Here is a 22,720-nt window from a genome sequence, read left to right on the forward strand (position 1 = left end):
TTCTAATAGTAGATCAGAGATATATTAGTATTATTAAGTATAATAAATAAACTCTATATATTCTAGCTTATTAAGAATCTTAAGCTAATCCTTCTTAAACTTTTTCAAAACGCTTAGATAAGTTTACTTAAGATTAGCTATCTAATTATCTTAATACTAAAATACATACTTATTAGTTAAAATCTTAATATTCTTAATTTTAAGCTTTAAGCTATTCTTAGATAAATTACTATAGGGAGATTAATATTTCCCTACTACTTTAGCTATTTTTTATTAACTTATTACTTAACTTTAAGTTAGTACTTTAATTTGAGAATCTTATATTATAGCGTAAGATTTAGATTCTCTATTTTATTACTTAAGTTAGAGGAATTAGATATTTAAAGGATTATCCTTTTAGAACTTTATTTTAAGGTTTTAAGCCTCTCTTAAAATAGACTTATAAGTAGAAGATTACTAGAAGACAATCTATTACCTATAGCTACTTAATGATCTATAACTATATTAATTTAAATTAAAACCTTAAACTAAAACAGCCAAGGCTACACTCAGTTAGCTATAATATTATATTAGCTAAGCTATAAGAGAGACTAAGTTAATATAATATAACTCCTCCTACTTTAAAGTCTTAAAGCTACCTTAGAGTTAGCTATATAGTAGAAGTAGAGGTAGAAGTAGAGTAAGAGGTAGTATAAAGGCTAGAAGTAGAGGCTAATCTGCAGTATAAGCTAAGCTATATAAGATCTATACTATTAATAAGAGGCTTAATCGCTTTAAGGATGCTTTTTATATATATATAGGTAGGTAGGCTTTACTAGTATTAGTAGTAAGCAGTATAAATACTATTAACTTACTACTACTACTGCTACTACTACTACTAGTAAGAGGCATATTAATAAGAGGTAGAGCGAGAGGTAAGGCTATAAAAGGTGTAGCAGAAGGTATATAGTTTATATATTAGCAGCTGCTAGTATAACTAGCGCTAGAAGAACTGGATTAATAGTTAATGTAGTCCTTATTAACCTTTTAATAAAAAATCAAAAAAACACTAGATCTTATTAAGTTATATTAATTACTGCAATAAAAATTAAAAGCCTTAAAATTATGTAACTTTTAGGATCCCTGGCCTCTGGTTAGTTAGATCAGGTTAGGCGGGCCCTACTATGGCTAATTAATTTATCACTATGGCTAATTAACAGACCCCCAGAGGAGGACGATAAGCTTATTATGGCAGAGGGATCAAACAGGCGAAAAGAATCAAGGTGTCAGCCCGTGGCAGGCGTCCGCACCAATGAAGGGCTCTGCAGAGCACGTCGCCAATCTCAGGCGCGTGCCTTTCCATTCCGACCTCGTCATGCAATAACGGCGTTGGCCCGTTGCCCGGCCCCCCACGCACACCACAACGTTGAACTGATCAACAGTATTCCATTCACGTTTTAACGGGAGCCTCATTGCCCAGAGGGCCGCTGTTCGGAGACCTAAGCCGAGCCATGACACCCTTTTCGCATCGATATCCACAATTCTTCGAGCTTCTCGGCCGTCTTTGGTTGCGTACATAGGTCAGCGAGAGTTCGGTTCCATTCTCGCAATCAAGGCCCGTTGAGGCTCAGCCTTGCAACTCAATGGTTCGCTTTCTTTGAGAAGAATCAAGATACCGGCGGGCAGTGCCATGGACCCCATCGTGGTCCGAGCAAGCCATTATGTCGCGGCTGCGGCGTCGTCCGCTTGTTTTTTATGAGGGGTTAACGACGTAAACGAACGGGCCATGGAGAGCGTCTCTTTCGACTTCGCACCAAGGAACGAGGGTCATCCAAAGCAAACACACCCCAGAATACCCCCCCCACTGGCGTTTAAGGACCGACCGAGACCTGGCCGAGGAGTGCGGAATTGGCAAATGCTGAAGAATTGGCAAAGAGAAAGTATTGGCCGACTGTCAAGACCCTGCAAACACGGATGTGGGCACGCCCTGGTCGCCTTTGCCAGAGACCGGCCCGGGCACGAGGGCGTGAGCCTATCGCCCGAAGAAAGCTCAGAAGCACGCCCTCTCACAACCCCTCCAACCTTTCTCCCCACCACCACCACCACTCTAGGTATAGCAGTTGGTGGAGTATTGAGGTTGGGGTGGTCGTTCACCCATAATGACGAGGTCTTACTTGTCGCTACTCCGCGAAAGATGGCAAGATGGTGCGTGGCTGTACGCAGCGACCTCGCACAGAAGCAAGGCTAGGTCTGAGCGTACATGCTGCAGGATTGCTTGCAGCAACACCACTAGGAGGTTGACAATGTGCCCACACTCGGACTTTGGCGTTGCTCAGACGAGAAGCTTGCCCGTGTTGAGATGGCCAGATTCAAAAGGGGGGGGGAACAACCAAGCAGCATGTGCCCGTGTCTTCATACCTGCTTGCGGACGGCATTCTTTGAAGCAAGTAGGAAATGTCACGAGCGTTGAAGAATGTTTCTCCATCAGGTTCTTCTTCTCTGCTTGTGGCGAGGAAGCGGGCCAATGGAAACAAGGCGCTACTTGGTGGCTCGTGGTTCATGGTCGCGCGTGCTAGCGTCACATGCTGAACGGTCCCATTATCAGATATGCCCATCGTGGGATGATCTTACAAAGAGGAAGAAATTCGCGAACGACATGCCGGCTAAAGATGGCCGAAAGAGATGGTGGATTGGAGGGGTACATCGAGCTACGAGATGCCTACGATCTAACCCGTCGCTGATGACGCTGCTACATCATGACAGACGGTTGACGGGACTGATGCCTGGTTTAAGTCCGCCCGGCTCTTCACATCGGTGTTTCCTCTTCAGTATATGAGGCCGCTGGAATGGTGAAGCCTCGCCGCTGCTTCGCCCGCCGTGTCGAGCTAAGGCAAGGTAGTGCATGCATGTCTCCGATGTGACGGCCGCGCTTATCTAGGCCAAGCGACGAAGCGAAGCGGATGGATGTGGAAGGAAAGTAACACACAGACTTTTCCTCAACCCATCTCGAACACGGTTTTGCAAGCAGATCTTATCTTTGCATTTTCCAATCGCATGTGCTATCCCACACGAGATGGAGGTTGGCAGAGTTTCGTGCCATGGGCCACGGAGACCGTCTTCTTTGGGATGGGTTGCGTTGAGTGGCTTGTCGCGCTTGTCAAAACCCCGCGGGGAAGGGGGAAATTGGCGATGGGGGCTGGAACGTGGGGTAATGGCACTGACGCAACTTTTGAGCCGCTGTCGATCATTCTTCACATGCTTTCTTTTTCCTTGCCCTTTGGCGTGGGCAGGAGAGCAATAATTTCTTCTTTTGCCTCCCCTATCTCCCGGTGGATGTACCGATCGACTGGGTGCGTTCGGACTTGTACATCACGACCCCAAGTGGGGACTAGTACACCACCACCACTGCCTGTCTTAGTCGAGACCCAGGCATCGGCGTCGAACTTGAGTTAGTGTTTGAGATGGGGTCGTCGGTTTCTCTGGCTCAGCTTACTGTGGCTTTGTGGCTGCATTGCTGCAACCTGGCTCCGTGTCGGCGCCGATGCTGGGCCGATTACATTGGGGTCAACTCCCGAGACGCGGAAAGCATTACGCAAAATGCCTCACGGAGCTAGACATGTGAAGCAGAGAATTATCCGGGCGATTGGGCTTTGGCTTGACTTTCTCTGCCTGATTATCGCGTTAGTTTGGATCTGTCTTTTTGTTTCTCCTGTTTCTGCCTGCGGATTGGGTCTGTGGGAGGGTTGGAGGGGTTAGATGTCGATGTTGCATAACGGAGCTGGGGAGTGTCGGCGTGACCACATGTCAACGGCTTTTGCCTTTGCAGATTTTGTAAGTGCCTTCCCGCCCGGTTCATTCCCGTTGGAGGCGGGAACGGCAGGCCCCCGGGATCACGGTTTCCTTAAGCGCCGCAGGCGTGTTCTCGTAGGTCTAGACCATGCGTGGATTGAGAACGTGTCTGTCGCACGACATGACGGGCCGTGGCTTGGTTGGAGGCTTAAATTTTATGTGAGGGCAGCATCGGTAGGGAGTTTGGACAACGGTAGGTTTTGTTACATCGGCAGAGTTTGATGAGCATGTGGAATCTTGGGGTGATGAGTGTGTAGGGAGAGAGCACGAGGGGTGGGTTAGTAGGTGGGTAGGTTTGATGTAGACGCGAAGCTTTTTGAGGGGTGCTCAGCTGGGCTTGTTACTTTTGTGATGTGTTTACGTGTGTGTTGGCTTTGAAGGAATATCAGTCTTTTTTGAAGGATCTCAGCTTTGTGAGGGATCGTGTGTGTTGCTGGAGTTGTGTCCATCTTCTTTGGGGGTTGACTTTGAGATGGCATGATGAAGGTTTTCGTGGCGGTGACTTGATGGTTTCCTGACTGATGAAAGTCGTAATTCGTCAAGGGTCTCTGTAAGACTTTGATGCTTCAAAGACATCTAGTATCGCCTCGTGATGAACCAAACCCTCCATGGCTTCCTCGCGCTTGTCATAGGTACCTGTTTTGTGTGCGTCTGCGCGTGTAGATCTATGTTATCAGCCAGCGATAAATCTCGATCATTACTCTGAGGTTATCGTGTGCAGGGCGATGTACCCTCTAGGTGTCTAGTGGAGGATTCATGTATCAGTGTCAATGATATCGGTTGCTTCGAGAAGATGGGGTAAGGGTCGGACAGACGTGTATGATTGCGTGATGAGGCTTTTGGAATGGAAAGGATCTTGTGGATGCCATGTTCACAGTCTCCGGGCAAGATTCAATGAGTGTTTACGTGACAAGGGATTCAAAATAATTGCGAGTGCCGTGGCCACGGTCTCTTAGGCTCGACGCGCGATGCGTGGCCATGTAAAGCCGTCCCAGGTTAACCTCCTCCACTATCTATAAAATGATAGCTTTTTGCTCTTCATGATGCAAGACAGCACCACAGCGAAACAAATGATAGGAGATATTGAGTCCTACGTGCAATCTTCTGAGAACTGAAGAGCCTGCTCGTGGAAAGTTTGCAACCAGCTGGTCGTTGGTAGAACTTAGCTAGAGTCTTTTTTGCCGTCGTTATTGTCTGGTGTCTGCTGTTTATACTAGAATAAGACTGATGTGTTTTGTTACGTTCGAGATTTCGCTTCCGGCAGTCTTGCACGCTTCTCACTCGGAAGTCATGAGAAGCTTTGAAAACGCAGACCGAGGGTTAGACCATCAGCACTTCCCATGCAGTCATTATGTCTTAAGAAGAAGAGAAGAAGATGAATCCTCTGTCTTATGCTTTATACTTCCCGAAAGGAATAGTATTCTCGTATTTGCTGGACATGCGGTGCGTTGTGAATCAGAAAAGTGAGAAATTAGGCCATGCGGATAATTCTATGGCACTTCCCAAAGGACATCGCGTGTTATTTAAGCGTGGAGGGCTGATAATTTTAGACGTTAAGACAATGAGTTGCTGGCTCAGCTGGTTCTTTGTGAAGTGGCAGACCGTCAAACACAGATCAGTAGGTGTATTAAACGCCAACGTGCAGTTTATTAAGTTGATCTCATACCAATGTTCCAGCCGCTATCTCTGTCGACCTTGGTATATTCCGGCTTATCCTGTGCGACTTGATATTTGTAATCTGTTTTCTACTTGTGATACCTGAGTGAAGTCGGCGTGATCATGACGCACGCGTGAGTGATGTTCAAAGCACCTCTACCATGACTGAGGGGACGATTTCTCTATTCAATTCCCCCGTCATCGTGAGACATTCTTGATATTTCTTTGCATACAGACAAACGTCCTTTTATAATACGGGAAGACTGACAACTTGCTAGTAAGTGGTCATGTATTCCTTGTTTTCAGAGCTCAAAGTCAGTATTCTAGGGACGGTCTGCTCCTTCCCAACTGAGGCAGCTGTTTCCTAATCTGTGACTTCGAATGGCATTCATCAAATTCTTGTCATGCCTGTTTAGTGTCCAGTATGCAAGTATCCTACTCAGACATGCTTCGAATTCTTCATTAGTACAGTAAAGGCTAGTTACATGTATTACTCGAGACGAATACTCGAGGAGCTCCAAGGCTGCAGGACTACAGCCACATATTGCAGACAGATACTGTTTTCTCGATATCGAAAACGGCACTAATAATACAAAGCTATGTAATGAAGCTCTGTCTATTACTCATGATTTCAATGAAAGAACATTCTTAATGCGGTTCGTTGGTTTACTAGTCCAGATGCTTTGTTATATAGCTGTGGTGGTACCCATATCCACATTTCGTCTGATGTGAAATAGGCATCCGTACTTCTAGAAGAGCATCTCTCTGGTAGCCAAGCGTTCGATATTACGAGTATGACATCGCCAGCCGCGCCCTCAAGAGGCGTTCCTCAGCAGCTGGCCTCCTGAACGCACTAACACTTCCCACCTCGGCTTGCCACTTCGCCAGGCTGTACGTCAGTTTATCTCGATAAACACCTTTTGGAAAGACGATTCTGATATCAGCCTCAGCGTTGTCGAAAAGCCTCGTGTAGATATCCCAATAATGAATCGCATCAATTCCCAGTGCAAGCTGGTAGGGGGTCAGCCCATCCCGGTTGCGCACGTTCACCGCTTCCCTTCCCTTTTTGTGGTTCAACAGGGTTTCCAACGGCCTTTGGTTCTTCTGAAGGCTCGTGGGATCTTGCTTAGCGACTAGAGCATGAAGCAAGGTGTTGCCGTCGTTGTCGGGTATGTCCACGCGAGCGCCGTTGTCCAGCAACATGTACGTGAGCTGACGCTCAGTCCACAGAATAGTGCGACCTTGTGTATCGCGAGCGTTCAGGTAGAAGTCGTTGGATATGAAGTCCTCAAGCAGCATCTCTCTGACTTTCCGGGAGACCGGCATTTGAAGATCGCCAAGGTTGAACCCATAATCTTTGAGAAACGACCTGCCGCCTTGCTTCAGGAACCGGGCCACGCACTTCAGACTTGGTGTCTTCTGGGGGCAAAGCCATAGTTTCAAGTCCACACCGCAGCGTAGCAGCCCGTCTGGTCCGATAGAGTCGGTCTCCATCAAGTCGACCAGAGCCTCGAGGCATGTAGACGCTCTCGGACTGCAGCCGTGATTTTGTGCCCTGGAGCTATCCACGTTGTTCACCGACAGGCTAATGAGTTCCAGTAGCTGTGTTTGATGATAATCCTTCTCATTAAAGAAATCAGCCTTCGAAAGAAACGAAGCAATGCCTCAAATTGATGTATGTTGGAAGATCGAGCCTTCTCGATTGCCAGTATTTTGGTCATTGACGACCGTGACTGCTTATCCGTCTTGTTCAAGGTGGAAATAATGAAATTGAACCAGAAAGGAGTCTGATCTCCCCAGCTCAGCCGTGTAACCGTTGTAGCTACTGTCTGGGGGCTTTCCTGTGACGGTGTTTGTGGACTATTGTACCCAGGAACGCACCGCAGTTGCTTGAGTAACTGGTAATTTGAGAGGGCGCGGGAAGAGATGATCTTGGGTGACTTCCCAAACGGGGATTCCATGGCGCCGGAGAAGATGACCTAGCCCGTATGTCGTTTGTCACACTGAAAGCAGGAGACCTTGAAGCCACTGCCCACGCAATCTGAACAGAAGATGTGTTTGCACGGCAAAAGTCTAGCAGCTTTGAGCTTAGTGGTGCGCAATTCCCAGAGATGGTTGAACTTACGCAACATTGCGCATATCCGTCTCGCACTGAGGACAACTGATGATCCGACGCTTATATCTAACGTCGTCCGAAAGTGTTATGTCAAGGGCACTAATGGACTTCAAATCACATATAGTAGCAACTTGTGTCGTAGAATCGTATGTGCTCTCCGCTACCACTGGCACCTGCAACATGCGCCCCTTCTTGCGATAATCCAGCAGAGATATGGGTGTCCAAGCCGGGATGCCCGTGACGGATTTGAAAGCTGCCGCGTTCAGTAGCTGAATGTTCACCAAACAACTGTTGTTGCAGTCCCAAGTCTGCTCTTTGCCGCGGTGTGTTTCCTGAAGAAGGCGTGCTCCGGCACCGAGCGAGATCTCCCAGCCAGCTGAACTGGGTCATTGCCCATATTGGAACCTGAATTGATCATGGCGACTGTCTATGAAAGGCGGGTGATGAATATAGGGAACGCCAGCTCTGTATCTGGTACAGTAAAAACATAAATCACCAGGCAAGGCGCCTGATTCGGCAACCACTGCTTCCACGGGATGATACTTGGGCGGCCAGTCGTACATGAAGAGTTCTTTTCCCAGCAATGCGAATTACCATACTGGGGGGCTCGAGAAAACCTCGGATGTTTCGCAGCTTTCACAACGGCCGCATTTGATTCCGTGATCATGAAGGCACTTTGATGCAATAAGCCCAAAGTCGAGAAAGGGTGAGCAACTGAAACTCCTGACGGACTTGAGTTCACCTGATTGGTGCCTTTCATCTCCGATGGTGAATTTCAGTTCAATAGCCACCGAAAGGACCGGCTGGAGGCGAATGGTCGAGATCGGACCTAGGTTTTGACCACCACGTCTCTGCAGCAAATCCTGGACCCAAGTGACACGATGCAGACCAGTCTCATCCATGGGGTACAGCAGAGGGTTGGACCAGCCATGAATCTGCCACCTGCTGCGGTCTGCGAATGAGTGCTCAAACTCATTAAGAAGCTTGATGTAGGAGTCGAAGTCGGACATGGCAACGACAGAACCAGCTACTAGCCCCAACTCTGAAGCTGTGGCGGAGCATGGGAACGACCACCCCAAGTTCCATAAGTGATCCAAGGCACGGAACTCCACACAATCTCTAAGACGTGGCGCGATTTGTAGCTGGATCCCGCCTACGTCTTCCTTGTCAGTCAATTGGTGTTCTGCCGAGTACTCCCAGCCCAGAGGCATCGCCACAAATTGTCGAGTTTCGTTGTCTGCGGACTTGAAGCCGTCTAGCCTCCTCTGTCTAGAACAGATTATGTAGTCCTGCTCATGTGGCACGGAATCGATGACCTGTTGGCCAGAGACGCAGTTGATGGAGCCGGAGTATACTTTGATGGCAAATTGCTGATCGTCTTCGTCTTCCCATGCCCGCCTGTCACCCTTGCTGGTGTTCTCGAAGGAAACGGCAGGTGCCTCTCGTTGAAAGATTGGGAAGAACAGTCCTCCCTTTTGTTTCATTTCCTTCGGAAGCCTATCTCTGTATGCCTCAGTGTCGAAAAGAGGAAATGGACCCAAGAACTCTGAGATACCTTGAGCCTTTTCGTACATTAGATAGTGACTCGTCGAGTTTTGCCTTGGGGTTTGACAAGAACGCTCCGGAAGACGCAACGTTCTTTGGAACGTCACGCTGGCAGCACGTTCGGGAACCGAGGTATTCCGTATCACAAGTTAGATTGCAGCTTCTCAACTACCGGCTGTCCCGTTCCGGTGATTTTCAGTCATCTACGCACACAGCCATTGTAGAAGTGAACCAAACTCTCGTTGTGGTTGATCTTGAGCCCAGACTGAACGTCGTAGCAACTTGGGCCCTCCATGACCACCACGAACGAGGTGCTCCAAGGCATGAATGGTGCAACCTTGGTTCCGTTATCCACGATCGCGAAACCGCAGATTCGGTCAGGTCCTTGAAGATTGTCAGAGCTGTCACGTTTAGGTGGTTGTAGGTACTCCTTATCGAGTTGGAACATGATATCATACAATGGTGTGTTTGCGGGTGTGGTGATCTCACTTGTCGCATTTCCTTCCTGGGCTGCTTGCGGGAGACCTTCGATGATCAACTTCACGTTCTGCAGCGGCCGGCTAGATGCAGTGCCAGATTCCGAATTTAGATGTCCTTCCTTTGGTGATTGGTCAGTTAAGGATGTAGGCTGGCCATCTTGGTCGTCTGGTGTTGCCCATGTTGAGAGCCAGTCATCAAAAGAGGGATGCACATGCACCACAGATGGAGTGCTTGCGTAGCCGAAGTCTGCTCTCATTAAATTGGCGAGCACGCCATTGTCAATTTCCTGAGGAGACGTGTCCATGGGCTTCTCTCTTTCAATGATGGCTCTGAGTTCCTCAATGGCGTTGAATATCATGTGCAGCATCTTGCTCTGACTCTCTCCGGTGCAGTTCCTATTCGCCATGATCAACCTGTGCTCGCGATGTGATAAAATGAATGCAATGGCTCGAAGAAGCCTTGTCGAAAACGTTGGGTGATACCTACTGCATTGCGATCAATAGCGTTGTCTTCTGCCCCTCCAGCGTAATCTGTAGCGTTGAGATTTCCCTCAACACCTCTGGACGAGCAATCCTCCCTCTCATACTATGCCACGAGTAGCCCTTTATTTCAAGTTTCTGGAATTGCATCTCGATGTTTCTCAGTGTTCGCGCACAGCACTCGATAGGCTGCCTCAAAATCTCCTCTCCAGGATGATCGAATGCTTGGTGCTCGAGACTCCTGTTGATTCGGATCAGCGCCGAATCAAGAGTCTCGACGTTTCCCCTCACTGAAGCAGCGGCTTTCTCGTTGTATCGATCCAACAATGTCTTGGCCAGTTTCGTAGTGGAGGCGGCAAGAGTAATGAGGCCCGCCACGCTGGCGGCGATGGAGAGAGGATCTTCCATGGCTTGTCGTCTGCGATGTCCGCTCTATGCCTGCCCATTCCCGACGATCCAGATTACAAGAGAAGTGAGGGATTCATGAGCAGTCAGGCAGACCGTAAAGCTCATGGCTGATCTGCACGGCCGGTTTGAGTGGCATGGTGTGGCACCCCTAGGCACACTTTTCGTAGGGGTCACCAGATACTGGTGCGGTGCACCAATCGTAATGGTCGCCAAATTACTGAGCTGAACTGCACTGCAGTAGTGTCAGGCTTCTTTCAGATCGGCCTATCGTAGGCGACCTGTGCCTCATGCAGCCATACACGGGGAACACTTGGGATAGACATTTCGCTGGCTAGTCTTTGTGTCTTGAGGGCCTAGCTAGAATTATGAGCAGGAGGCAGACCGTCATCATTGAAGCATACGCCTTTAACATCATCTCCATCGTGCGTTGGGTTCAAGTAAGGATTCGACAAAAACACCACTGACGCAAAATTATGTCTTGAAACAAGCAACGGCTCCACGCGTCACATACACGAGGACATTCAAGAGCCATGCGTGAGTAAGCGTTGGTATATTCCCTATGATAGCTCAGTCGTCGATGCCACCCCATTCGCCGCCATCGCTATCATCGCCCCTCCTAGACTGCTTCGCCTCCTTCTTCCTCTGCTTGCTCGCCGCAGCGGCACCCTTCTTATTATGCTCCTTCTTCCTCTCCCACTTGCTCTCTGTCGAGATCATAGCAGCACCATGGCTTCGTCTAGCCTCAACACCCTTCTCCCTCAACTTCTTCTTATCCGCCTGGCTGACATTTGGCAGAGCATCGAGGAGCCACTTCTGCACGTTGGCCTCCTCGCCCGTCTTGCCAGCCTGCTTCTCGCTCGCGGCAATGACGTTGGCGACGGTCTTGACAAAGGGGATATCGTCCGTCGTGTAGAAGGTGACGGCGACGCCGCCCTCACGACCAGCTCTGCCGGTACGGCCCGCGCGATGGACGTACGCGGCGCTGGAGCCAGGGACGTCGTAGTTCACTACGCCATTGACGCCGGCGAAATCGACGCCGCGGGCGAGGACGTCTGTAGTGATGAGGATCCATACCTCACCGGCGCGGAAGCGGCGCATGATTCCTGCGCGGGCTTTGTCGGTGAGACCGCTGTGCAGAGCGGCGATTCTGGTGGAACCGCCAGCGGCAAGGGGGATGTCGTATTTCAGCTCCTCTGCGAGGGCGGTAGCACGCTCGATGGTTTGAGTAAAGACGAGGAATGGGGGCCGGAGAGGCGGACCGGAGTCGTCGCCTGCTGTTGGGTGAAGTAGCTGGCGAAGGCCGAGGAGCTTTCCCTTCTCTGTTGCGGTGTAGACCAGCTTGTGCGTTACGTTGGGAACCGCAGTGTCCTTCAATCCGACCACAAGACGAAGCAAGGGTCTGTTTGATGCTCTCTCGGCCTGCATCTCCTTGACGAGAGTCTCGATGTTGGATCCGAAGGTTGCCGACCAGAAGGTAATCTTCAAGTCGGGGTTCGAGCAAGCAGTCCATATGGTCATGGTCTGCTCACGGAAGAGTGGGTCCAGGAGGACATCCGCCTCGTCGAGGATCAGCGACTTGACTGTTGGTAGCACAAGCTGGGTCTTTGACGATCCCGACGAGAGGAAGTTGACCAGCAGTGTGGGAGTGGTGACAAGAATGTCTGCCTTTGTGACATGCTTGGAGCTGGCAGGCTCCGTCTCACTGTCCTCGTCGTCGTCTCCGGAGCCCTCATCCTGCGATTCATCGTCCTCGCTCTCAGAGATCTCGTCCTCCTCGGAAGCTATCCGCATGCCCTTCTTCATACCCACGACCTTAATGCCAGAGCCTTGGGCAAGCTTGCGCCCCTCGTTGACGATCTGGAAAACAAGCTCTCGCGTCGGCGCAACGACGATCGCAGAGAGTTCGTGGTCATCCTGTTCTCCGCCGGCAGACGCCCTCTTCTGCATGATCGAGTTGATCGCGGGGATCAAGAAGCTGATCGTCTTTCCGCTACCCGTCGGCGCGACAGCCAAGAAGTCGACTCCGTGCGACACATCGCCCAACTCCTCCTTATTCGGGACCTTCTTCAGCGCCAGCTCAGGCTGCAGAAGTAGTGGCAGACTACCCAGCTGCACCTCCGTGGGAACCTTGTAGCCCTGGTGCGCCAGGTTGTCCGCCAGCAGAGACGAGATGTTGAAGTTCGTCCTCAGCTCGCGGAACGAGGTCAGCGGTTGCGGGTGCAGCTGGTTCGTCTCCTTCTCGACCTCAACGGCAACCTTTTTCTTTTTCTTCGTGCTCTTGGTGACCTTGGACTGGTTCTTGTGGCGCTCGGAGAGGAGGGTGAGCTTCAATCGGTGGGAGCGGAGGATCTGTCGGCACTCGTCTTCGGGGAGAAGCTTCGGCTTGACCTTAGGCGCTTCCGCCTTGTCCGTCTCCTGAGAAGAGGTCTCCTTTGCCTCGGCGGCCTGCTTCGAAGGGTCGGGCTTGGGGGCAAAGAAGTCGACCTCGGGCAGCTGCTCCTCTTCCTTCTCCTCGACCTCGTCCTTAGTGCGCTTCCTCTTGTGGCCCCGCCCGGAGGGGACTTCGTCGTGGAAAAGCTGAGGGTTCGGTCGGTTGCCAGCAGACGGCAGGTTCGCCGTCGCATTGCTCACCGGTTTGGCGCCCTTGGAAGGCTGCTTGATGCCGCGCGACAGCACTTTGAGGATATCCATGGTTGAGGGTGCAGATTAGAGACGATGGCCTGCGTCTTTGTCGCAGCTGCAATTGACTTGGAAATTTTAAAGTGGGGACACGGACTGTGCCCGCATAGTGCATTGACTGTGCGGCGCATCGGAGCCGACTTACCTAATCCCACCTCTGCTCATGACCTTTGAGAGGACGGTTCACCTCTCAATTCTCAAGTTAAATCTAAAAGATAATGTTGATGTTGGTTTGAATCTTCGCCGCCCATACGATCTTGCAATTTCTATGGGAAACTGGTGGCTGAAACTATGAGAAAGCGATCATGTGCTTAGTCCTGCCCCTGACAAGGTAGCGGCGCAGCTTCATTGTTGTCTACTTCAACCACCAAATCCTCAATATCGCTCATTCTGCAAATCCTAATGCGAATTCAATTGCGATCGAAATGAGAGTAATTGACACGGAAACGCTCAAACTTGTTGAATTCCATGATCTACCACCAGACCCATATGTGACACTTTCACACACATGGGGCGAGGATGAAGTCACATTCCAGGAGATGACGGCGCTGAGCAATGACGAAACCAGCTTACGAAACAAAAGTACCATCGGAACTAAACATGGTTTTGAGAAGATCAAGTCAACTTGCGCGAAGGCGAAGAATGACGGATTCTCTTGGGCATGGGCCGACACGTGCTGGTAAAACTCCAATTCCTCACCAACAACTCATCGCGCTGACATAACGAGTACAGCATCGACAAAACTAGTAGCGCAGAGCTTTCCGAGTCCATCAACTCAATGTTCCGCTGGTACAGGGGGTCTGCAATATGTTATGCGTATCTGGCCGATATACCCAGAGCTGACGAAGTTGTTGACATCTGGAACGAAGACGAGTTCGACCCCTCAGGACTCTTCAGGAATTGCCGGTGGTTCACTCGAGGCTGGACGCTCCAGGAACTTCTGGCTCCTGACGTGGTCGAATTCTACGCCGCAGACTGGAGCGAGATTGGCACCAAATCGTCGCTTGCGGCGCGCATCGCGGATATCACAAAAATCGACATTGACGTGCTGGAAGGGCACAAGTCTATCCACAGGCGTTGCGCAGCAGAGCGCTTATCCTGGGCCGCCTCAAGACAAACGACTCGCACGGAAGATGTGGCGTATTCGTTGCTCGGTATCATGGATGTTAACATGCCGTTGCTGTACGGAGAGGGTAAGCGCGCTTTTATTCGACTGCAAGAAACCATGTTAAAGGAGAGAGAGGACTACTCTCTCCTACTTCCAAACCTTGCGATTCAACTTACCTCGAGGCTCAAGGAATATGGTCCGCTTCGTAGCGATACTGTGGTTTCACTCGGACCAGACTCGGAACGGGCACCGCCACTGGCAGAGGACCCAAGCGATTTCTTCGTGGAGGACCCGAATATCTGGTCTTACGCGATGATCAGTAACTGGTCGGCTGCAGAATCCGCCATGGGCATCGAGAATCATCACGCGCCGTATCTCACCCCAAGAGGCCTGCAAATCTGTCTACCGCCAGCTGTGGATGGTTCTACCCGGGTCATGTCCAAGCGTTTCGATACCTACTGCAGAACGATGAACTTCTGCATCGTGATAGGACTTAGCGGCAGTCCAGTCGGGAGGAACTACGTCCGCACGCGCGCGTTTGACCTGGTTCCACGCGACGGAGTAACGAGACGGGAAAAGTTCGTCCACAGGTTTCAGAGCATTTGCATTATCCATCTGTCTAAAAGAAGTCTTACACATCGGAGCACTCGTAGCACAATCACTAGACCACAAGACGCCTCGCTCTGGTGGACGATCGACACTGCCTCTCTCTCAATGATTATGGACGTGGAGTGGTTGGAGAAGCCATACGACGCCTTGGCCATTGGACCCGAACTCTGGCACAGGGTTCTTGCTCTGGGATGGTGCACGCGGGCCCCGGGCGAGACAGAACCTTTTCTGCTCGCTGTGGGAGACCATTGGGCGGCCGTGTTGTATGAGAGCGAGTGTAGAAGAAGAGGCATCAAGATACACGCGCTTCAAAGCTCTGGCGGGTCTAGTCTGGAGGCTATGCTGGTTGCTCTGCGTGAGAAGGTGTCCCGGAAAGGTCCTGACAGAGTCTATGTTCGTCTGCGGGAAATGGCAGTTGGTGTTTCGTACAGGAAGATAGGAACAGACGAAGACTACAATACTCTCACACTGACTGCACATCCAAGAGCGGGCATGAATGAGAACAGAACGTAGAAAACATACTATACACAAAAGAAGGACGTCACACTCAGACCTTTTAAGCCGGTTTCCAGCTGGCACGTAGGCACTGCACTGCCATTCCGTATCGGAAAAGATGTTCATGCTGTGAATTCCGGCTGTCGAGATGATGACTTGGTTTGTATCAAGAAGAAAAGGGTATCTTTTTTCTTAGATTCTTGGGAGGCGACTATTTATACACATCTAAATCCTTTTTAATATTCTTACAAAGTCGCCGTGACATCTTCGCAGCGACCACAAAGATCGTCCTCCTTGGGCGCAATGTACCGCCAGCAGCGGGGACACTTGTGGTCCTTGGGCGGCAGTACGGTAGCATGTACCAACGCCTGAGGCTTACCCGGCATGGCGGACTCCACGGCGTATTTCCACTCGCTGGCCTCGGGAACGGGCGTACCAACATCGACGGAGGACACGACGAACATGGCCTCGAGCTCGTGCTTGTACTTCTCCAGGACGCCGAGGATGGCGGGGTCCTCGCTGTTGAGGATAACCGAGGACTGCAGCGCCGAGCCAAGGACCTTTGCGGAGCGGCCGAGTTCCTGAGCAGCTTTGATGGCGGAGTTGGCGGTGAGGAGAGCGGGAATGTCTTTGCGGAGGGAGGTTTCGTTGATGACGGAAGAGGGAATAGTATGGACCAGGGCGTCATAGGGGGTCTGCAGGGGGTGGACGAGGGGGAGCATCCATTCCGGGCGATGGTCCCAAGCTTCTTCGACGAGGAGGGGGGTCATGGGGGAGAGCATGCGGAGGAAGCCGTGGAAGATGGGCTCCAGGACGCCGCCGCCGTCGCCGCAGTAGAGACGGTCCTTCATGGCCTCAAGGTAGAATGCGGACAGGTCGTTGGAGACCCAGCGGTTGATGGCGCTGAAAGCTCTGTAAAATTCGTGGGATGCATAAGCCTTTTGGACTTCTTCCATCACGTCCTTCAGTTGGACGAGGGCGATATGGTCCAGGGTCGTCGTGGGGGCGGTGCGAGCGGACTCGTGCATCGAGCCGAGTAGCATTTTGATGATGGTGCGGTACTTGACCAGTTGGATGTGAACTGATTTGAGAACATTCTGGCCGATGGCGACGTCCTTGGTGTACTCGGAGCTGGCGGCCCAGAGGCGGATGCCATCAGGGCCGAGGGCCTCGTAGGTCGGACCAGCGCCGGCGACCTTGGCTTTGCCTCGGAGCTTGAGAGGCGGCAGCAGTGTGCCGTCCATGATCTCGCCAGGGGTGATGGTGTTGCCCAGGGACTTGGACATCTTCTTGCCCTTTGCATCCAGAGTGAAACCGTGAGTAATGAGAGTCTTGAAAGGCGACTTGGGCTGCGTTTCACCCTCAGCTCTTTGGGCCGCAACGTAGGACAAGAGGCTTGACTGGAACCAACCGCGATGCTGGTCAGAGCCTTCGAGGTAGACGTCAGCCTGGCCGCCACTTTCGGTCCAGCTGCTGCCGCTGTCGAACCACACGTCCATGGTGTCAGTACCGCGACGGTAACGACCTTGCAGAGAGGGGGCAACCCAGGCGGGCTCATCAGGGGCGTCGGAGAACCAGGCGTCAATGCCGCGCTTCTGGATGACTGAGATGATGTGGTCGACAGACTCCTCCGTAACCACAGCATCGCCGTTGGCATCATACAGGGCGGGGATGGGAACTCCCCAGGCACGCTGGCGAGAGATGCACCACTCGCTACGGCCCACGACGAAGCTCTCGAGTCGGTTTCTTCCAGAGGCGGGGACAAACTTGACATCCTTCAGCGCGGTGATGGCGTCGTCCTTGATACTGTCCACATCGGCGAACCATTGTGCGGTCGACCTCATGACTACGGGCTGCTTCGTCCGCCAGTCATAGGGGTACTTGTGCTTGTACTTGGCAGCTTGCAAGACGTCGTCCTCGATGAGGGCGAGAACAGCCTTGCTGCCACCCTTGAGGATCGAGGAGGATTGGGTCAACTTTTCGGGTGCATCAGGGAAGGCTTCGCTGGTGAAGTTTCCTTCGTCGTCAATGGGTGCAAAAGCGTCGATCCCGAGCGCGGCGCAAGCTTCGTAATCCTCGAAACCATGACCAGGAGCAATATGAACAAGACCGGTACCAGAATCGGCAGAGACAAAGTCTGCGTGGATGATGGGCTGGGGAGTCGACTGAACGCCCTGAAGCCTGTTGTGGTATTTCAATCCTCTCAGCTCGGAGCCCTTAATGGAAGGCACGATGACCTCTGGTTCGGCGTCTGTGAAGAGGGCCTTAACGGCCTCAAGACGAGTGACAGCAGTGAGGTATGCGCTTCCGTTGACAGCGATGACGGCATATTCCAGATCGTCGTGGATGGCGATGGCCTTGTTTGCGGGAAGTGTCCAGGGGGTGGTAGTCCAGATGATGGCGTAGAGCTGACCAGAGAAACCGGGGAGGGCAGGGCCGTCGATGATGGGGTATCTGACGTACGCAGCCGTCGAGACATGGTTCTCGTTGTACTCCAGCTCGGCCTCAGCGAGCGCGGTTCTCGAGGACGGAGACCAGTATACGGGCTTGTTCTTGCGGTAGATGAGGCCTCGGCGGACCATCTGCTGGAACAGACGCAACTGCCTAATCTCAAAGTCGGGGTCCATGGTCGTCCAGCGTGCGTCCCAGTCGCCCATGACAGCATATGATCGGAAACCCTCCATCTGTTCCAGAACTGTCTTGGAAGCGAGCTGCCTCGCAGCCTTTCGAATCTCAACGGCGGTCATGTCCTTGCCGCCAGAGGTGCCTACGGCTTTCAATTCTATCGGAAGACCATGACAATCCCAGCCTGGTCTGTATCGCACTCGGTAACCTGGGTATACAGAGTCAGCTACCGAAGCATTGGTGCTGTAGGGTCAGTGGTTCCAACCTTGCTGGACCTTGACTCTGGAGATCATGTCCTTGAGGACTTTGTTCAAGGCATGGCCAACGTGAAGGCTACCATTCGCGTACGGGGGCCCATCGTGAAGCGTAAAGCCCGGTCGAGAGTCATTGGCCGACTGCCATTTGTAGAAATCATCGGCGCATCGGCGCAGGTAGTCGGCGCGGAACTGCGGGAGCGGGCGAGGTCTAGAACGGGCCGGGTCAGCTGAGGCCGGAGCGGAGGGCGGGGGTCAGGTCCTTACGGGAAGGTGGACTTGGGCAACCTCAGCGTCGATGCCCATGACTTTGACATGGTCTGCTCGTGGGCATCACCGCGGGACGGGTGTGTGGGAGGTGGACTAGCCGCAACGACGATGCGCTCTATGGGATGCTGTCGATGTTGACCTTCATCGCCGACGAATTGACGCGATCCAATGCATCCGTCGACTGAGAAAAGATTAAGTGGGGCACACCGCCTGCATCGCACCGAGGTCGCAGCAGCTGCCAGCAATAGCGCAGGTAGCACCGCTGCAAGGCTGACAGTCCACTGTAAAGTTCCATGCTTGAGAGCCGCCAACGCTGAGTTACGTGAGTACCTGCCGGAGCTGGGCAAGTACCACCCCCATCCACCACTGCAACTGCATGCAGGCAAACCCGGGGAAGGAACCTCCCTCGGCACGGTGGGGGCCTTTCACATCACATCAACAGCGTCACTCTCCCATTGACTTCCTTCCCTCCAAACCACGTCGCATTCAACGCTGGACCTTCCTTTCCTGCTCATCTCAAGTACCTCCTTTTGCGGTCATCTAGGTTTTCATCACCTTCTCGCTTGACTCACTCTTGCATACGACGTTGCCAGCCTCATCCATCTTCTCAGCGAAGCACGTCTTCGTCCTGGACACACGCAGCTGAACCTTTGAAGATTCCCTGCGACCGCAACACCATCCAGCACGACCTACTTCGAACCTGAATAATGGCACCCCTCCGCCGATATCTCCGGATCACAAAGTACTCGGTGCTTGAATGCCGCATCTATCTCGACAACCCGGCCCTGGCACAGAGCTGGCTGCTCAACCCACGGAATCCCATCCTGCCCAAAGTCATTGAGAGTGTCCGCCCCCTGGTATTACCAAAACTCCGCGAGGAAAAGGAACGCGAAAGATCCAAAAAGAAGAGCTCCAAGAAGAAGACCATCAAAGATGTCGTCGTTCAAGGTTTGCCACCCTGTTTCGCAGCCTTGCACGCTGCCACTTCCCATCCAAGCACTTCTCCAACGTCGTTATCAGCCTGGTCTGGACCACCATATACGGTATGAAAGCATGGTTTGTCTGAACATTAGACTGACCGCTGCATTGACCAGACGAGTTTGAGGTCTCCATGTTCTTGACTGAGACCACCACCCGTCATTCGCTGCTCACTAAGCACAAGCATTTCCGCGACAAGGCACAGAGCAAGTTGAAGTCCAACTCTAATAAGCTCATAAACGAAACCAATGACACACCCATTGACCTGGACGCCGAATCCGCCGATACTACGGTGCACATTCGGCACGAAAGTGAGTCCGAAGAAGAGCCCGCCGGTCTTTCCCGTATCCCCGCGGTTGATGAAACAACACGGCCTCGGCGCTCCAAAAGACAGCGCGGGGCAGCTCGTGATCAAGACGATGATCACGACCTTGCTTCGGACGACGATATTGGCGGGGAGGCCTCGGCAATCGAGATAGACTCGGACGACGACGCTCCCCGCCCGTCCAAGCGCCTGAAGAAACAGACTACCGGGTCTGGCGACGACCAGGAAGACGACGACAAGAAGAAGATGGCCATGGATGTCTCGTATGAGGGGTTTGCCATCTACGGTCGTGTCCTGTGCCTCGTCGTCAAGAAACGCCAAGGTCTGAGGCTGGCGTCGTCGGGCACTTCTGGGAACGCCAAGCAGCCGGCTGGCCAAGCCAGCATGGAGAACTGGATCACCTCAACTCAGATGCCTAACCCTGGTGCCGAGGAAGACGCCTTGTGAGGCGTGGGTCGAAGAAGCAAACAAGGCATGTCTGCTACACACCCAACCCAACACGAGAAGCATGACGAGATGATGCCGCTTTTCCAGCCTAAGTTAGGGTCTCTGGTGGCATGAATACGCGATGGTACGATGACAGCCCGCTTCGGATCGAATTTGACACTTCTGTCATTTGTTGGGATGCAATATGGCTATAGGATGATGGTATTACTGATGGACTGTCATCCTACTGTTTCGTGTGTATGGGTACCGCCGAGCGCCCTCTCGTGATAGGACACGCGACAATCATAAGATGCACCCTCACAGTCAGATCGAGATCTCCAGTTTTTCGCAGGCCTTGCAGCAGGAATAGGCGAATATCCCAGGAACGGTTGTTTCGAGGGAGCCCCACTACATGACCATGGCGAGAGCGAGATGGTTCAAGAATCATGTCGGGGACACGTGTGCCCAGGGTTGATGTTGGCCAAGCCTTGGGGTAACGCTGGGGAAATACATGGACATCCTGGGCTCGATCACCGGACTCTGGCCAAATGGCCGCCCGTGCCGTATGAAAGAATATTCCGGCCTCCAGACGGCGCTTGGCCACGCGGACGGGCTCCGTCTTGCTCGCCAGGAAAGTCCCCGGGTTCCCAGTGCTCTGCCACGGCATGGTGCCGAGTCGTCGATCCTCGAGAGCCATGGGCAACAGTTGTTGAAAAACGAGCGCACGGTCGACGATGTTTAGCTAGACGGGCGACAAGTGAAACGAGCTCAATGACACGCCAATTGATTGGCAGACGATAGCCCAGCCTCATGGTCTGTGGCTGATGGAGCTTACGACGTTACGTCTTAGTTTGGGGCACTTATGCCAAGCCAACGCTAGATCTACCAAGTTCCCTCTCCACCGGAATCATTGAACATCAACCGGCGCCTGCGCCAACTTTAGAATTTCGTTTCTAACCCCTCTTCTTGACTGTCGCGGTGTCTTCTTGGCGTGAACTACTGAGCAGGAAACTGACTCACCTGAACTGCATCGACGATGACATCTCGATGAGCAAACGGCACAATCTGACAGCGCAAACTCGGTCCGAAGCAGGCGGCTGTACAAGTGATTACCAACAGCGTCACATTTCTGAAGTTCGCTTTCAAGCGGTCGCCGAAGCTGCCGGACCCGAAAACGACCAGGGGACACGGTGGTTCACCGCTGAATGACATAAGTCGTTAAACGCACGTCGGCTGTCTCAAGAGTCGCTGTGTCAGGTCCTTGCTGACGGGTCTACTCGCTCTCTGGAAGGTCCATCGCGAGTATGGACATCACGGACACCCGAATCGGGGACCTCCAACAAGGATGTCACACACAGCCAGGTCCAAGATGGGACGCTGACGCCAACCTTGCTGAACACGCAACAGAAGGCTAATCCCACGCACCAACTCTGTTCAAGAAAAAGATACATCCCATCAAAGTACCGGCCAACGTGTTGCCTGCGAAGCTGAACTACACCGTGGGCGTTGAGCAATGGTGTCGTGGGATCCTTGGCTGCACAGCTGCACACCACCCTTTCCAGCGATGGTGGCTTAGGATCCCGATAACGACAGCTTGACTACAGCTGCTTCGGCCGATCACATCCAGGCTATGGCTCATCGACAGGCAGAAGCGCGGCAGTCTCCCGTTAGGCCGTCCGGCAAAGGCACGGACGGAGCAGTCGGACGACTTGACGAGGGCCTCTGACGCCATGCCAGCGGGTGCGGACGGCAATGCGGCCTCAAGCATCTTGAATCCAGGCAGACGGTCCAGTCGATTACACACCGTGGTCAACCCCACCGGTACCGAGGTTTGCATAGCAACGCACGCTGACGGACGGCCGTAGGTAATCTGATAAGGATTGCAGCCTCAACACCGCCTTTGGAAAGCCTTGCAGGTTTGCAGGGGATTTCGATAAGATGGTGATCGTTACCCGTTACCCCGCTAAGCTGACGGTTTAGAATTGATTGCAGCAATGGTGTCAGCGCGGCACAGCAGATCCTCCGTCGAACCGCAACCCAGTTTGCTGGCCGCATGACCTCCATCTGCGAGGTAGCGGAGGGTGTGGGTGATCGTCGAACAGGAATAGCATGGCAACCAACTATCGAGCCATTGACGTACTTGATAACGAAGCTGCGGAAACATGCACGTACGACTTGGCCTCGTCCCATGGGGAAGACGCCATGTTGTACGGCCGAAAGACCGTTTCCTCCCCCCACCGATCCGGTCGGCCGGTGGGTGGGTGTTCACGAAAGTCGGCCGATGTTGACCGTTTCTACACTCCGTCACCGTTCAGACGGGACGTGCGTGCAGCATCTGTTGCAGACAGACCTTCGTCTCAGAAATCCCCCACGCAAGGATACAGCAGGCGGAGTTAGGAGCACGGGGGGACATTTCTCTTCGTTTTGCCTAAAATGGCA

At 52.4% G+C, this 22,720-nt stretch overlaps 6 protein-coding genes across 6 annotated transcripts; 2 read left to right on the top strand and 4 right to left on the bottom strand.

The window, feature by feature from the left end:
* Window positions 1–6,270: 6,270 nt before the first annotated feature.
* On the bottom strand, window positions 6,271–6,978 carry CGGC5_v012571 (uncharacterized protein; the record flags this gene model as incomplete). Its single annotated transcript, XM_066152719.1, has 1 exon — window positions 6,271–6,978. One exon carries the CDS (start codon window positions 6,976–6,978, stop codon window positions 6,271–6,273), a length of 708 nt encoding a protein of 235 aa, XP_066007962.1.
* Window positions 6,979–8,190: 1,212 nt separating this feature from the next.
* On the bottom strand, window positions 8,191–10,512 carry CGGC5_v012572 (uncharacterized protein; the record flags this gene model as incomplete). Its single annotated transcript, XM_066152720.1, has 3 exons — window positions 8,191–9,162; window positions 9,357–10,038; window positions 10,112–10,512. 3 exons carry the CDS (start codon window positions 10,510–10,512, stop codon window positions 8,191–8,193), a joined length of 2,055 nt encoding a protein of 684 aa, XP_066007963.1.
* Window positions 10,513–11,079: 567 nt separating this feature from the next.
* On the bottom strand, window positions 11,080–13,203 carry ROK1 (ATP-dependent RNA helicase ROK1; the record flags this gene model as incomplete). Its single annotated transcript, XM_032030313.1, has 1 exon — window positions 11,080–13,203. The coding sequence occupies one exon, from the start codon at window positions 13,201–13,203 to the stop codon at window positions 11,080–11,082; it is 2,124 nt and encodes a 707-aa protein (XP_031890241.1).
* Window positions 13,204–13,616: 413 nt separating this feature from the next.
* CGGC5_v012574 (Vegetative incompatibility protein HET-E-1) lies at window positions 13,617–15,421 on the top strand (the record flags this gene model as incomplete). Its single annotated transcript, XM_032030312.1, has 2 exons — window positions 13,617–13,870; window positions 13,924–15,421. The coding sequence occupies 2 exons, from the start codon at window positions 13,617–13,619 to the stop codon at window positions 15,419–15,421; spliced, it is 1,752 nt and encodes a 583-aa protein (XP_031890246.1).
* A 227-nt stretch (window positions 15,422–15,648) lies between these two features.
* On the bottom strand, window positions 15,649–18,599 carry CGGC5_v012575 (Isoleucine--tRNA ligase; the record flags this gene model as incomplete). The annotated part of the gene is made up of 3 exons (XM_032030311.1): window positions 15,649–18,236; window positions 18,294–18,493; window positions 18,550–18,599. 3 exons carry the CDS (start codon window positions 18,597–18,599, stop codon window positions 15,649–15,651), a joined length of 2,838 nt encoding a protein of 945 aa, XP_031890245.1.
* Window positions 18,600–19,259: 660 nt separating this feature from the next.
* Window positions 19,260–20,302, top strand: CGGC5_v012576 (uncharacterized protein; the record flags this gene model as incomplete). Its single annotated transcript, XM_032030310.1, has 2 exons — window positions 19,260–19,500; window positions 19,647–20,302. The coding sequence occupies 2 exons, from the start codon at window positions 19,260–19,262 to the stop codon at window positions 20,300–20,302; spliced, it is 897 nt and encodes a 298-aa protein (XP_031889968.1).
* Between the last annotated feature and the right edge of the window lie 2,418 nt (window positions 20,303–22,720).

The sequence above is a fragment of the Colletotrichum fructicola genome (genome assembly GCF_000319635.2).
Source record: "Colletotrichum fructicola Nara gc5 chromosome Unknown KSG_Nara_v1_contig07, whole genome shotgun sequence".
NCBI lineage: Eukaryota > Fungi > Ascomycota > Sordariomycetes > Glomerellales > Glomerellaceae > Colletotrichum > Colletotrichum fructicola.